At 46.8% G+C, this 13099-nt stretch overlaps 1 protein-coding gene across 1 annotated transcript in view; it reads left to right on the top strand.

Moving 5' to 3' along the window:
* Nucleotides 1-8554: 8554 nt before the first annotated feature.
* FAM234B (family with sequence similarity 234 member B) overlaps nt 8555-13099 on the top strand; it is a 36351-nt gene continuing 31806 nt past the window's right edge. Inside the window, exon 1 of the mRNA XM_032645262.1 lies at nt 8555-8680. Within this exon, the coding sequence (XP_032501153.1) occupies nt 8644-8680 (37 nt within the window). The 5' untranslated portion in view covers nt 8555-8643. The remainder of the gene's footprint in view (nt 8681-13099) is intronic.

Genomic DNA, 13099 nt, shown 5'->3' with positions numbered 1-13099 from the left:
AAATAAAAGGCAGCTTTATATATACAGTTTCTGGAAATTTTCTCAGAGCCTTTAGTTCTTTAAGGACAAACACTTGGAAGGAAAACAAAGTAAAAGAAAAAAGAATGAATGAAAATATTTGTGGAGGCAAATGTCGCGTAGATTATTTGTCTCACAACCTCTGACCAGTCTGTGGCTACATACATCCTCTCGGCTCTGCCACTGCACCTCTCAGAACCTCAGATAACATCCTAGTGATGAACTAAGCATCACATCAAGTACTGTGTTATATTAAACCCCAGGCTGATGAACCAAGCTTGCTGCCAAACCTAGAAGGATGGCCAGAAGTACCTGGTGATCAGGTTTTGTTAGTTTATTTTAGAGGCAATATTATAATAAAAATATTTAAGAAATAATTAGAGGATGAAAAGTATGAAATAATTTTTAGGTCAAATATTTGAGAAATAATTTTTAGGTTATTCAAAAGTTACATTATTATAATGTGCTTCAAATAAGGAAGACGGAAAGTGTTAATTGTACAGGGAATGTGAATAATGGCTAGTATTTAACATGATTGTATGTTAGGGAGAACTTTTTATATAGTATATCTCATAGGATGGCCATTCACCTTCCTTTTGTGACAGGTTTCCATACGTTTTGTGTTGGGCTGTCATCTAAGGCGATAGCTCCACCTAGCTGGGGGCATCCCTCAGGGCAGCGAGGTCCAGGGAGCCTCAGTGTCTGTGTTTATTAGGTCCAAGGGATAAGAGCCATCTGTGGCTGCAGGGAACCTGGCTGTTGGAGCAGCAGGTATGCGTCAGACTGGGGGTAGGTAACTGTCCCATCTACAGCCGGGCTCACAGGAGAAGGAATGTGAGTTCTGTAAGCTTCAACAGGTTGTGTGATAAGAGGAAGATAAACAGCACCCATATTTTCTTTTTTGCCAGAACAGGAAAGCAGGTGGAAAGTCAGAATTTGTGCATACACTGTGTTCGAGAGACAAAAGCATGAGTAACTGAATCCACCATGACCTCTTTCTTGTAGCTGGTCTCCCCAGCTCCACTTTTGGTTTCTTCCAGTTTATTCTCCACGTAGCAGCCAACTAGGATCATATCCCTTTTTTTTTTTTTTTTTTTTTTTTTTTTTATGCGTTACGCGGGCCTCTCACCGCTGTGGCCTCTCCCGTTGCGGAGGACAGGCTCCGGACGCGCAGGCTCAGCGGCCATGCTCACGGGCCCAGCCGCTCCGCGGCACGCGGGATCCTCCCAGACCGGGGCACGAACCCGTGTCCCCTGCATCGGCAGGCGGACTCCCAACCACTGCGCCACCAGGGAAGCCCGATCATATCCCCTTTTTGATCAAAGGTCTTTCTAGGTCAAGGCCTGGAGGTCACTTGCGTGATCTGGCTGCTGTTACCTCTTGCTTCTCACCACCAGCTCTCTGCACAGCTGTCCTCCAGGGCTGCTGGTTTCCGCCACAGAACCAAGCTCTTTTCTGACCCGGGTCTTCACACAGCCAACTTCTGCCCATTCTCCGGGCCTCAGGTTCTCAGAGAGCCATCTCCTCGCCCCCTCTGCCCCCGGCCTAAGCTGTGTTCTCCCTGTAATCGTCTCTCATGGTACTGGCTTCCTCTCAGTCATAGTACTTATCGCCATTCGTAATACTGCGCTATTCTTAACTTGCTTCATGTCTGTCTCGCCCACTAGATTGCAAGGTCTTTGAAGGCGAGAATCTTATTGGGTTTGTTCACTATTTTATACGCAGCTCTGTGGAAACAACTGGCCAGGAACAGCCCTTGAGAAGGATATAACCGGCGGACCCCAGGGCCCTTGATATCAAGTGTCAGTGTTGCTTATTCTGTTATTATGATGCCCATGGAGACGCAGAGATGAGATGACCAGAGGAAATTATCAGAGAAGCTGAGTCCACCTAACTGGAGGGCAACCAGGAGGCATGTGTGGAGTGTATAAGCATTCCTGGGGGATAAACATTCAGAGGGACTGGGTTCCTGAGGTCAAGTAGTCTGGGTGCTTGGACCATGGCACTGGTATGAAGAGGCGCAGTGAAAGAACTTGAGAACATTTGGATTACAGGAAGCAAGGACTGTGACCTTAGAAAAGGAAAGTCTTATTAATTATAAGAAGGTCTCCCACCTGTTTAAAAAAATTTTTTTTTTCTAAATGATTTTATTCTTCTCTCATAATGTGATAGTCATTCATTTATGAATTCAAGTTTATCCAACAAACGTCTGGGGCAATGTGCTTTGCATCAGATAGGGCTAAAAAAGATACAAAAATCTCACTTTTTTTTGGGCCATGCCAGCGTGGCTTGTGGGATCTTAGTTCCCAACCAGGGATTGAACCCAGGTCCACAGCAGTGAAAGTCTGGAGTCCTAACCACTGGACCACCAGGGAACTCCTTCACTTCTATTCTTAAAGAACTCAGCATTTAGTGTGGGAGTTTTAATATGGTAAACATATATTCAAATCATTACAACACACAGCTGCCTATGATAAGTTCTCTAAGAAGGGCAGAAAAATCAGGTGTTCTAATAGTATGTCGGTTACACAATCAGCAGTACCCTAATTTATTGACTTTCAGAACATTACTTAGGACTTAACCAGTGAACTAGAAGTGCAGAACCAAAAAGACTCAACCAGGGCTTCCCTGGTAGTGCAGTGGTTAAGAATCCGCCTGCCAATGCAGGGGGCACGGGTTCGAGCCCTGGTCCGGAAAGATCCCACGTGCCGTGGAGCAACTAAGCCCATGAGCCACAACTACTGAAGCCCGCGCACCTAGAGCCCGTGCTCCGCAGCAAGAGGAGCCACCGCAGTGAGAGGCCCGCGCACCAAAACGAAGAGTAGCCCCTGCTCGCCGCAACTAGAGAAAGCCCGCCTGCAGCAACGAAGACCCAACACAGCCAAAAATAAATAAAAATAACTTAAAAAAAAAAGTCTAAAAAAAAGAAAAGGACTCAACCAGGGGTGTAATCCAAATATTAACAAATCAGTACATGTCCTGGCCAATCAGAACATGTCTGACTAATCAGCTAGGACTCCCAACCAATTAGAACAAATGTTGGCCAAATATCAGCCACACTCAAACACTGAACACCTATCATGAATCAAGTACCGTCTTTTTAAAAAAATAAATTTATTTATTTATTTATTTTGGGGGGCTGTGTTGCTGTGTGCGGGCTTTCTCTAGCGGCAGAGAGCGGGGGTTACTCTTCCTTGCAGTGCGCGGGCTTCTCACCGTGGTGGCTTTTCCTGTTGTGGCGCACAGGCTTAGTTGCTACGGTGCATGTGGGATCTTCCCGGACCAGGGCTTGACCCTGTGTCCCCTGCATTGGCAGGCGCATTCTTAACCACTGTGCCACCAGGGAAGTCTGCCTTGAAGGGGTTTTTAGTCTGGTTAGTATGCTATAAGTGAAGCAGGGATTACAAATAGTTTTAAAATTTTAGGCTGAATCAAATTGATAGATAGTGGCTCCCGGGAAAGCTGGGTTAAGGATTCTAAAGCTGTGTGTAGGCTCACGGTGCAGGGTGTGTGATTGACATGTGCCACGGATGAAGAAAGGCCAGATGAGTAGCACATGTGCCGTGTTCTTTCTTATGATTAAAACAAAACCTGCATTCAAATCCTCCTTCAAGCGCTTAGCAACCCTGTGCCTTTGGGCAAGTGGCTTATTCCATCCATGCTCACAGATCCTCATTGTTAGAATCGGGTGGTGATACCCACCTTGTAGGATACTTGTGAGTATAAACCAACATTGTGTGAGAATTCCCTTGTATGAAGTGACAGCTTCCATGAACAGATTTTGCCCACTGTAGGATGGGGATGAGATTCCAGCCTCCTGTGGAGGCGAAAGGCAGCAGGAGGCAGGAAAGAGAAGGGGGGAAAGCCTGAAAGTGGGACAGACCCAAGAGGGTCCTCGTGGAGGAAGACATAGTGGTGGAGTGGAAGCAGAGGCCTGGGAGAAGAGACGCGCCTCATGGGTTTTTTTGTGAAATGCTATACGCCCTGTGACCCCTTCTCTCTCCCCCTCGAATCTTCAGGAAAACTACACAAGTCACAATATGCTTGGTCCATTGGATTGTATTTTGGAAGCTGGTGAAGGGCTGGGTTTTGGATCAAGTTTGGCAAGGGTCCAAAACAGTGTCTTCTCTGTAGGTGATAAGTGCTCAGTAAATGGAACACGTAGGAACAAACTATGATGAGGGCCTAGAGGAAGGAGGGCTACAGTGGCCTGGGTGAGTCTGTCCTTAATTACACTGTCATTCATTCATTTTTTTTTAAACATCTTTATTGGAGTATAATTGCTTTACAATGGTGTGTTAATTTCTGCTTTCTAACAAAGTGCATCAGTTATACATTTACATATGTTCCCATATCTCTTCATTCATTCTTAAATATACATTCCAGCCAGAGACTTGTTAAGCAGCATTTGTTTCAATCTCAGGGCCCAGAGGATGTTTTATAGTCTAGGCTAGACTAGTCCTAGCAAGTTTTATAGACTGGAAGTCTGTATGAGTCTAATCTGGATGAGCCCTTGTGTTTTATTAGGGATGCTCTGGGAACATAAACCCGTTTGTCTTCGTGATAAGCCGTGCAACTCCTGGTGTCAGGTGTCTTCGTGATAAGCCGTGCAAACTCCTGGTGTAGGTGACTCCTAGAGTCAGGTTCTCTGTGATGAGACGTGAATATGCCACTTGGACCTGCCCTTTTTGAACTTCCTGATGCAAGTGCAAGGCTGATGTCACAGGATCCTTGACATTTGCATCTCGCCCCCAAATCTTTGCTGAGCTCCTCTCTTGCTTTTCTCCATCTCCCTGCTGTCATTGCTATTTGCTACAGTATTTTCATTTTGCTTTTTGATCTCATACGTATTGCTCCTTGATTCAATCTCTTTGGCACCCCTGTAGCAGAGGGTACTGCTCTGAGCCTGAGGTGGGTCTACCAGTGAGTTCAGACTTGTCCAGGCCCTGCTGACTGATACAGGAACGGCCACCCTTGGAGGGGCTGAGGAGCCTCCCGGGAGAGCTTAACTTTAGACACATGGCAAGTCCTAACTCAGGACAAGCTCAGCTCAGGAACAGAGCTTTGGTCCCTAGAAGAGAAGGACAGTTCCAAGTAGAGCAGAGCCTGAAGCCCCTCCCCTTCACCAAGAACTTAGGTCTGTATCCTATAAATATGTGGGGTGACTAGTGTAGCAGAGACTGGCTTGATGCTCACCAAACTGTTTCCTTTTCTTCCTGGGCCCATACCTCCCTGGCACACATATTTTGTGTCTAAGTTCTGGCCAGATAAGTGTGGGTAGAAGTCACATATACCACCTCCAGCCTGGCCCATAAAACTTCCTGCATGATCAGGAGATGCAGTGGGGGAGTTGAAGGCCCTGGGATGAAGAAGCGCCAGGCAGAAGGAGCTGGGCCCCTGAGTGAACTGGAGGAATAGAGAGTCTCAGGGCTGCCTGTCCCTGCCCTCACCTTGACCGTGACATGAGCAGAAATGAACTCTTATTCTTTAAAACCACTGAACTTTTGAGGTTGTTGATAACAGCAATAACCTTGCCCCGATTGACTCACTGGGTAAAAATAAATAGCACTGTTTCATGAAAATACTGCATTTGACCTTGAAGAATAGGCAGCACAGCATTTATTTTTCTAATCAAGTGTAACATCAAAAGAAGAAAGAGACAGTCTTCCCCAGTTGTCACTGCACTGAACAGCTCTGACATTTCACCAGCACTCAGATATGACGTGGCAGTGACTGGTGGGAGATACAGGAAGAAGTAACGGTTTTGAAAGGAGGCAGAAATGCCCATGAGGCTTGTTATGGCAGCGCTGGGAGGGAGGGGTGGCAGCTGTTGTGCACACAGTGGTACTTGTTCCAAGAGGAAGTGCCAAAAGCTAGTGGGAGGGCAGGACCAGCAGAAGAGGCCACGGTGTCTAGGGAATGGGAAGTACCAGATGATCAGATTTGCTTATGAGCCCATGTAGGACATTTGGAGATTTTTGAGCAATACTTGGGGCATCACAAAGGTTATAAGAACCAGTAAATATGGCTTCCCACCACGAACCTTGGAAGGTTAGGGAAGAACAATCCCACTGCAGATCCTTGTAGGGAGAAGAGCCTCTTCTGGCTTCAGTTGTGATCTTCAGATGCAGAGTTTCTTCTCTTCATGGCAGGCACAGTGGTCAGGCAGGGTAGGCTGTCCACAGGCTTGTCCTCCCCAGCCCACCCTTGTTTCACTCCTCTGGGAGGTAAGCCAAGTTGGGAAGTCAGGAAGCCTGGGCGTCCTCAGCGGGTGTCTGTGCAGCGAGGCACTCAGTCAGCTAGACTAGAGAGGATGTGACAGCTTTCTTTAGGTTAAAGGCTAGGATTCTGATTTGTTTGGTGGCCGCTTTGAATTTTTTCCTTTAATTGAAGAAAAGGACATTAAGTGTAAGAATCACTGTTTTAAAGCTGTGGTCCCGGTGTTAAAATGGAAAAAAAAAAAATGTGGAGGGGATGGGAGAGATTTCCGGAGGGGGCCACAGTGTCAAAGAGGAGGAAACGTCAGGGAGCCAGAGGGGAGGGATTCCTGGCATCTGCTTCCCCCTGAAAATCATTTGGGCAAAACTGGGGTGATGATTGGGGGGGGGAGAGGAAATGCCATAAAGATTAGGCATGGGGCTTCCCTGGTGGCGCAGTGGTTGAGAGTCCGCCTGCCGATGCAGGGGACACGGGTTTCGTGCTCCGGTCCGGGAAGATCCCACATGCTGCGGAGCGGCTGGGCCCGTGAGCCATGGCCGCTGAGCCCTGTGCGTCTGGAGCCTGTGCTCCGCAAGGGGAGAGGCACAAAGATTAGGCATAAAAAGGGGCTAGAGATGTCACATCTAGGGGATGCATATACCCTTACACATGTTTATGTGTACACATGTGTGTGTACCCACACGGGTGCTTTGGGTGACGATACAGTTTGCAACAAAGTTTTAATCAGACTTTGTACAATTTTATTTTACTTTTGTCACATAAGAAGGGACTTTCCCTAAGAAAAGTGGACAGATTTTTCTTTCCTTCTCTCCTGTGTAACCTTGCTGTTTCAGTCCACCTGCACCCTCTCCTAGAAACCCAAGTTCCTATTCTACAGCAAAAACAGATCCTACTCACCTTAAAGGTTATTTTTTCTCAGGCTTCATATCTCAAGAATGTGTTCCAGTTAGCTAATCTGATTTCAGGCAAGCCTCTACTGGTTTATTGTGACCTGTAATGGTGCTTCTCTTAGATGACCCTCATAGATGTAAAATGTTTTTTTTAATCATACCTCCAGAGAAGTGCCAAACAGTAGAAGTTTCAGGTATTGTATGCAGAAAGAATAAACAAATAAATTACTAACCCATTAAAGTGTTTTTAAATTTATTATTAAGTTATTAAATTGTCAAAAATAATAAATTGTTAATAAAAGAAGTGCTAACACTTATAAAACACGAGGTGCCACACACTGTTCTAAGTGCTTTGCATGTGTCCATTTAATTCTCGAGACTACTTCTGTGGAATAGGAACTATTTCATCCCCAATTTGCAGATGAGGAAATCGAGGCAGAGAGAGATTAAGCAACTAGCCCTAGATCTGGCAGCTAGGAAATGGTGGAGTCCATTTGAACTCATGTGGCCTGGCTCCAGAAATCTGCGGCTCAGTCGGAGTGAGTGACATTTTTGCATGGGGAAAAGGGTGGTGAGGATTGCTGTTAGAATCTCTGGGACTGTAACCGTGGCACTGTCCTAGGACAGTTTCCCACGGGAATGAAGCGGTCCAAGTGACAGGTATCTTAGAATTTTTGTTTGACACTGAGAAGTCACATCACCTTTATAGAGCTCAGTTTTCTCTTTAGTAAAACAAGGAGACTCTAAGGTCCGTTTCAGTTCTAAGATGAATAGTATCTTCAGCATTCCTGGAGTAAAATGCCGATCTCCTGGTGCCTGTGGGGAAGAAGCAGGTCTGTTCTTGCTTCCTTAGACCCTTCAAGCTAGAAGCTGCGGGGTAGGGTGCTGTGTGGATTACCTGGAAAGAACTGGTAACCAGAGATGAGGCTTAGAGCTCCAGGAAACCTCGACTTTTACCTAAGAAACATAGAGAAACACATTTACTAGGTGCCTACTGTGTGCTGCGTGTTTTAAACAGATTATATAATTTCATCCTCACAATACGCTCATGAAGTAGGTGGTACTGTCTCCATTTAAAAAATGAAGCTGAAGCTTAGCCATACCGAGTGACTTGCCCAAGATGGCCCAGCGAGTGATGGATGCAGGCAGGATTCAAATCCCGTCCGACTCCAAAGCCTACACGCATTTCACAACCCGGCCCTACTTTACTATCTATTGTCTCATTCCATGCTCACTGCAAGCCTATGCGGTGTATTATTTCCCCATTTCACTGAGGAGGAGAGTGAGGCTCCGAGTGGTGAAATGTCCTGCCCAGTAAGGGGTCTGTCCTCGAGGGGGCGGAGTAGAGCGGGAGGAGTGCTCACGTGGGCGCGGATGCCGGAGCCCGGCCCCACCTCCCGGCCCTGCCTCGCGGTCCGGCTCCCACCTTTTCCAGGTCCTGACCCCGCGCGCCCCGACTGAGAACTACACTTCCCGGCAGGACGTGAGAGCGCGCACGCGCAGCGGGGCCTCCGCCATGGCGACCGTGCTGTCCAGGGCGCTCAAGCTCCCGGGTAAGAAACCGCCGCCCCGCGACCACCCCGCCCCCGCCGGGCCTGGGTAGATGGGGAGCGAGACTCCGGGGGCGAAGCCGATCGGGGTCTGGCCCCAACCCGGGCGCAGCTGCCGGCGCGGGGAGGCGAGGCGGTGCAGCCCCCGCGGGCTGGGGTCCACGCGCCACCAGGGGGCAAATGAGGCGTTCGGCGGGTTGGGGGTCGTCGGCGCTGGGCAAGCCTGGGAAACACAGAGGGAGGGACGCGGGAGGCGCGTGTGGATGGTGGCTCGGCGCTGCGGCGGCGGCGAATGTCAGGGCGCGCGTCGCCACTGTCCCCAGGGGAGGGCGGTGAGGTTAGCCTCCTTTCCCGAGCTACGCGAAGGAGGTACCGCAGGGTCTCCGACTCCTTCCGTCTTGGGCTGGACCTGGGCGGGTCAGGGAGCGGCAGGATGGCGAGTGACCCCTTGGAGCAGCCTCTCCACTTAATGACAACATTGATGCTGCCTTGAGGTATGTGGGACAGGCATTTCCCCTCCTAAAAAATGCGTTATTTGGCAAATTGACCTGTCCAGGGTCGCACAAGCAGTATTGGAAAAGCTTGGACTTGAACATGGGGGGGTCTTCTGACTCTAGATCCTGGGCTTTTGGTTCCACTTGTTTGGCCTCTGGCTCTGGAGCCTGAGTATTTATGAGGGAAATTATTTGGCACCTGCAAGTTGCAGATAATGGATGGAATATTCTTTCAGGAGGCACTCGTGGTGATGTCAACTTCCAGAGCTAATTCAGTACTTTGGGCAGCAGCTCCAAGTTTTTTGTTTTTGCTCTTAAACCTCCAGCATGGGACTGTGCTACTAGAAACATGCTATTTTAATAAAAGTATATTTATTCTGCCCAAATACATTTTAGACGTTAAGGCTTTAGAAAAATTTATAGTTTAACGTAAATAAGTTTTAAATATTAAGCTATAAACATTTGTTTGTTGGTAACTTAAGGTGTTAGTGGGAAAAACAGTTGTTTTGCCCGCTTGGGTAGAAAGTGCTAGTTGGGTGTCTGGCGGACATCCAGCATAAGGCTTCAGGGGGATTACTGGGTCCTGTTTCTCAAGGAGTTTCCAGTCTGCTACATTGTGCCACGGATGACACTGGGTTGGCTATGAATTTTCATTTCTGTTCCCAGATTTCATGACCTCAGACACCTTTTTTTTTTTCCCCCACATGTGCTCATTAGAACATCGGAAGGAACACTGATAATATCTCTCTTGGAATGTGTATGTAACATTGGAATGAAATGGGGGACATGTCCCTCTGCCTGCAGCATTGACTTTGAAGAGAGTAGCCTTATGTATCCTTAGTGTAGGATGATATCCTCCCAAGGGGTGATGGGGTGTCAGACATATTTAGCTTTATTTCTTGTTTTCTTTTAGATTCCTTGCCCCCCTGCTTCCCCTCCTGCATAGGTAATTGTCATTCTCAAAGGCTGAGAATCTTGCTTTCGAAACTCTTGAGCTCTTTTGCATGCGGAGGCTTTGGTATTATTACTCCTGGAGTATTCAGTTGCAGTAACTTGGTCAGCCGACAGGGAAGGGAAGCACAGTCTGGTCGTTGGGCCTGTGTTTGGGTGGCAGCAGGGCCCTCAGCGCTCAGGAGCGTTTGATACTTTTAGGCCCAGGTACAAAGGCCATATGTTCTTTTATGTGACGTGGGTTTTTTGCTTTTTGCTTGTGCTTTTGCTTTTCTCCCTCCTGCCCTTTTCTCCCCTCCACCCCAAATACAATTTTTAGGTAGAAGTTGCTTTCTTAGAGCTCTTTTTGGATGCCCTGTAATTGGATCTGTGAAGCTACTGTCCTGTTTGGGCTACTGTATCATGTTACCTTAGTTAACATTCTCGCTATTTTTTTTTTAAATTGAGTATCATTGACCTATAACATTATACTAGTTTCAGGTATACAACCTCATGATTTGATATCTGTAGACGTTGCAAAATGACCACCACAATGACATCCTCACTATTTTTACGTGTAGGGAAGCAGAGTAGAATGGTGGTGAAGAGCACGCGACAGACTTGGGTTAAACCCACTCTTTATCAGATTAGTTACTTATTCTCTTTAAGCTTTAGTTTCTTTGTACGTAATAATAATGTTATTGTGGAGCATACACTGTATGTCACACAGGAGGGTGATCTGACGTAGTGAACGTAGTGAAAGAGATGGATGTCCTCAAGAAGTTTGTTGACCTGTGACATGTGTTAAGTATTCAGTAAGTGTTAATTAACCATTCTTATCTTCATCATTAGCACCATGATCTTTACAAATGTGTTACCTTGAGGAAGACCTGATGTAATGTGCGTATGACAGATGTCCATCAACCTGGTGAAGAAAGAACAGTTGCTGGGGATGTATTTCAGTCTCGTACCCTTTCACCAAGCTCAAGATGGAAAGATGTTTGGTCCACAGGCATAGAATGAGGTTAATTAATAACAGAAGGGCAGTGTGACAGTCATAAAGCAGGGGGTGGGGCAATTTATCTCTTAAGAATATATATTTTTAGTCTATTTAAAAGTTTAAAGGTCAGGGCTTCCCTGGTGGCGCAGTGGTTGAGAGTCCGCCTGCCAATGCAGGGGACACGGGTTCGTGCCCCGGTCCAGGAAGATCCCACATGCCGCGGAGCGGCTGGGCCCGTGAGCCATGGCCGCTGAGCCTGCGCGTCCGGAGCCTGTGCTCCGCAACGGGAGAGGCCACAGCAGTGAGAGGCCCGCGTACCGCAAAAAAAAAAAAAAAAAAAGTTTAAAGGTCAAACACTGAAGGGAATATAAGAGCATAATGTTATTGTAATGGTTTGTTTCATTATATGTAACTTGGAGAGGTTATGTGCCCCTGGATAAACTAGTTCATGATGCGAATGATTTACCTTTAGTTGCAGTAGAGTGTATAGGATAGTCTGTGTAAAGTGTAGTGCATGTCATAGAATAGTATGTATTATAGTATGCTTTCCTGAAAACACTTGGGGGTGGTACAGTTGCGTGTCTTTCCTACCGATGTTTTCCTCTGTCCCATTTTGGGAATGCTGTTTACCTAGTAACCCCAGTCTTCCTATAAGGAAGAGTGACAGCCATGGAAAGCTCATTTATGTTGATTTATTCTGAAATCAGTGTCTCCTCTTTATTCTTTGAAAGCCTTTCATTGACTAACAATGTGAGTGCTGGCTGAAATCAGCAGACAAGAGGGTGGGGAAGCTGAAGCAAGGATTTGGTGTCTACTCCTCAGCCTGAGGATAATTTTAGGCAAGTCAGCGTACTGTCTACCTCTTTTTCTGTGAATAGACAGAAAAAAAATATTTACTTAGGTCTTCTCTAATTAAAACTTGCAGTCTGTAATAATTAAGCTGGGGCTTGTCTTTGCACTTTCTGGAAACATATATATTAATAGTGTTAAAGTCAGTACGTGTCTTCCTCTATAATTTGGGCACGAACACGTGGCAACCTGCTGCGATCCCTTAAAGAAAGCCTCTGCGGTCTTGCATGCGTGCCTCTACTTCAGAGGTGTCGTGTGGGGTCAGTTCTTGGACTTGCGGCCCCTCTTCTTTCTCTGAGGATTCTTCTATTTTGCCGCACTGCCGTTTAGAAACGTACGTTACTGTGGAGAAGGCAGCCTGATTTTTGTCCCATCGTTAGTGACTTGATTCTTTTCCCCTTGACCTGCCTGCTCATGGGATTCCTTCTTTGTCCTTGAAGTTCAGTGCCTTTACTAGGATATGTTTCAATATGGATTATTCTTTTGTTTATTTATTTATTTATTTTGCGGTACGCGGGCCTCTCACTCTGTGGCCTCTCTCGTTGCGGAGCACAGGCTCCGGACGCGCAGGCTCAGCGGCCATGGCTCACGGGTCCAGCCGCTCCGCGGCATGTGGGATCTTCCCGGACCGGGGCACGAACCCGCGTCCCCTGCATCGGCAGGCGGACTCTCAACCACTGCGCCACCAGGGAAGCCCTTAAATGTCATTTTTGGTTCCATTTTCTTTTCTGTTCTCTCCTTTAGTTATGCATATATTGGATCACTTTTGTTCTTTATATCTATCCCTTTCTCTCTAGTCCTTTTAAAAGCTTTGATCTTTCCCATGGGAAGCACAGAGATAGTTAGTCCAGGCTTCAGGCCAGACTGCCTGGGTTTGAATCCTTGTACTATCACTTACTTGCTATTTAACTATGGGCCAGGTACTTACACTTCCAAACCTCAGTTTCCTCATCTTTAAAATGGAGATAATACTGTGTCTACCTTTAAGAGTTGCTATGAAGATTTACTGAGCTAAGACAGTAAAAGGGTTTGGAAGAGAGCATAGTAAGTACTCAAAACTGCCAGCCACTGTTGTTATTTCCATTTCATCCTGCTTGATTTTCACAGTCTATCCTTTAAGTCTCTGACGCTGTTTTTTAGCCATGTCCG

This window comes from Phocoena sinus, chromosome 10 (genome assembly GCF_008692025.1).
Source record: "Phocoena sinus isolate mPhoSin1 chromosome 10, mPhoSin1.pri, whole genome shotgun sequence".
NCBI classification, from domain to species: domain Eukaryota; kingdom Metazoa; phylum Chordata; class Mammalia; order Artiodactyla; family Phocoenidae; genus Phocoena; species Phocoena sinus.
This window is presented reverse-complemented; position numbering and strand designations above follow the sequence as displayed.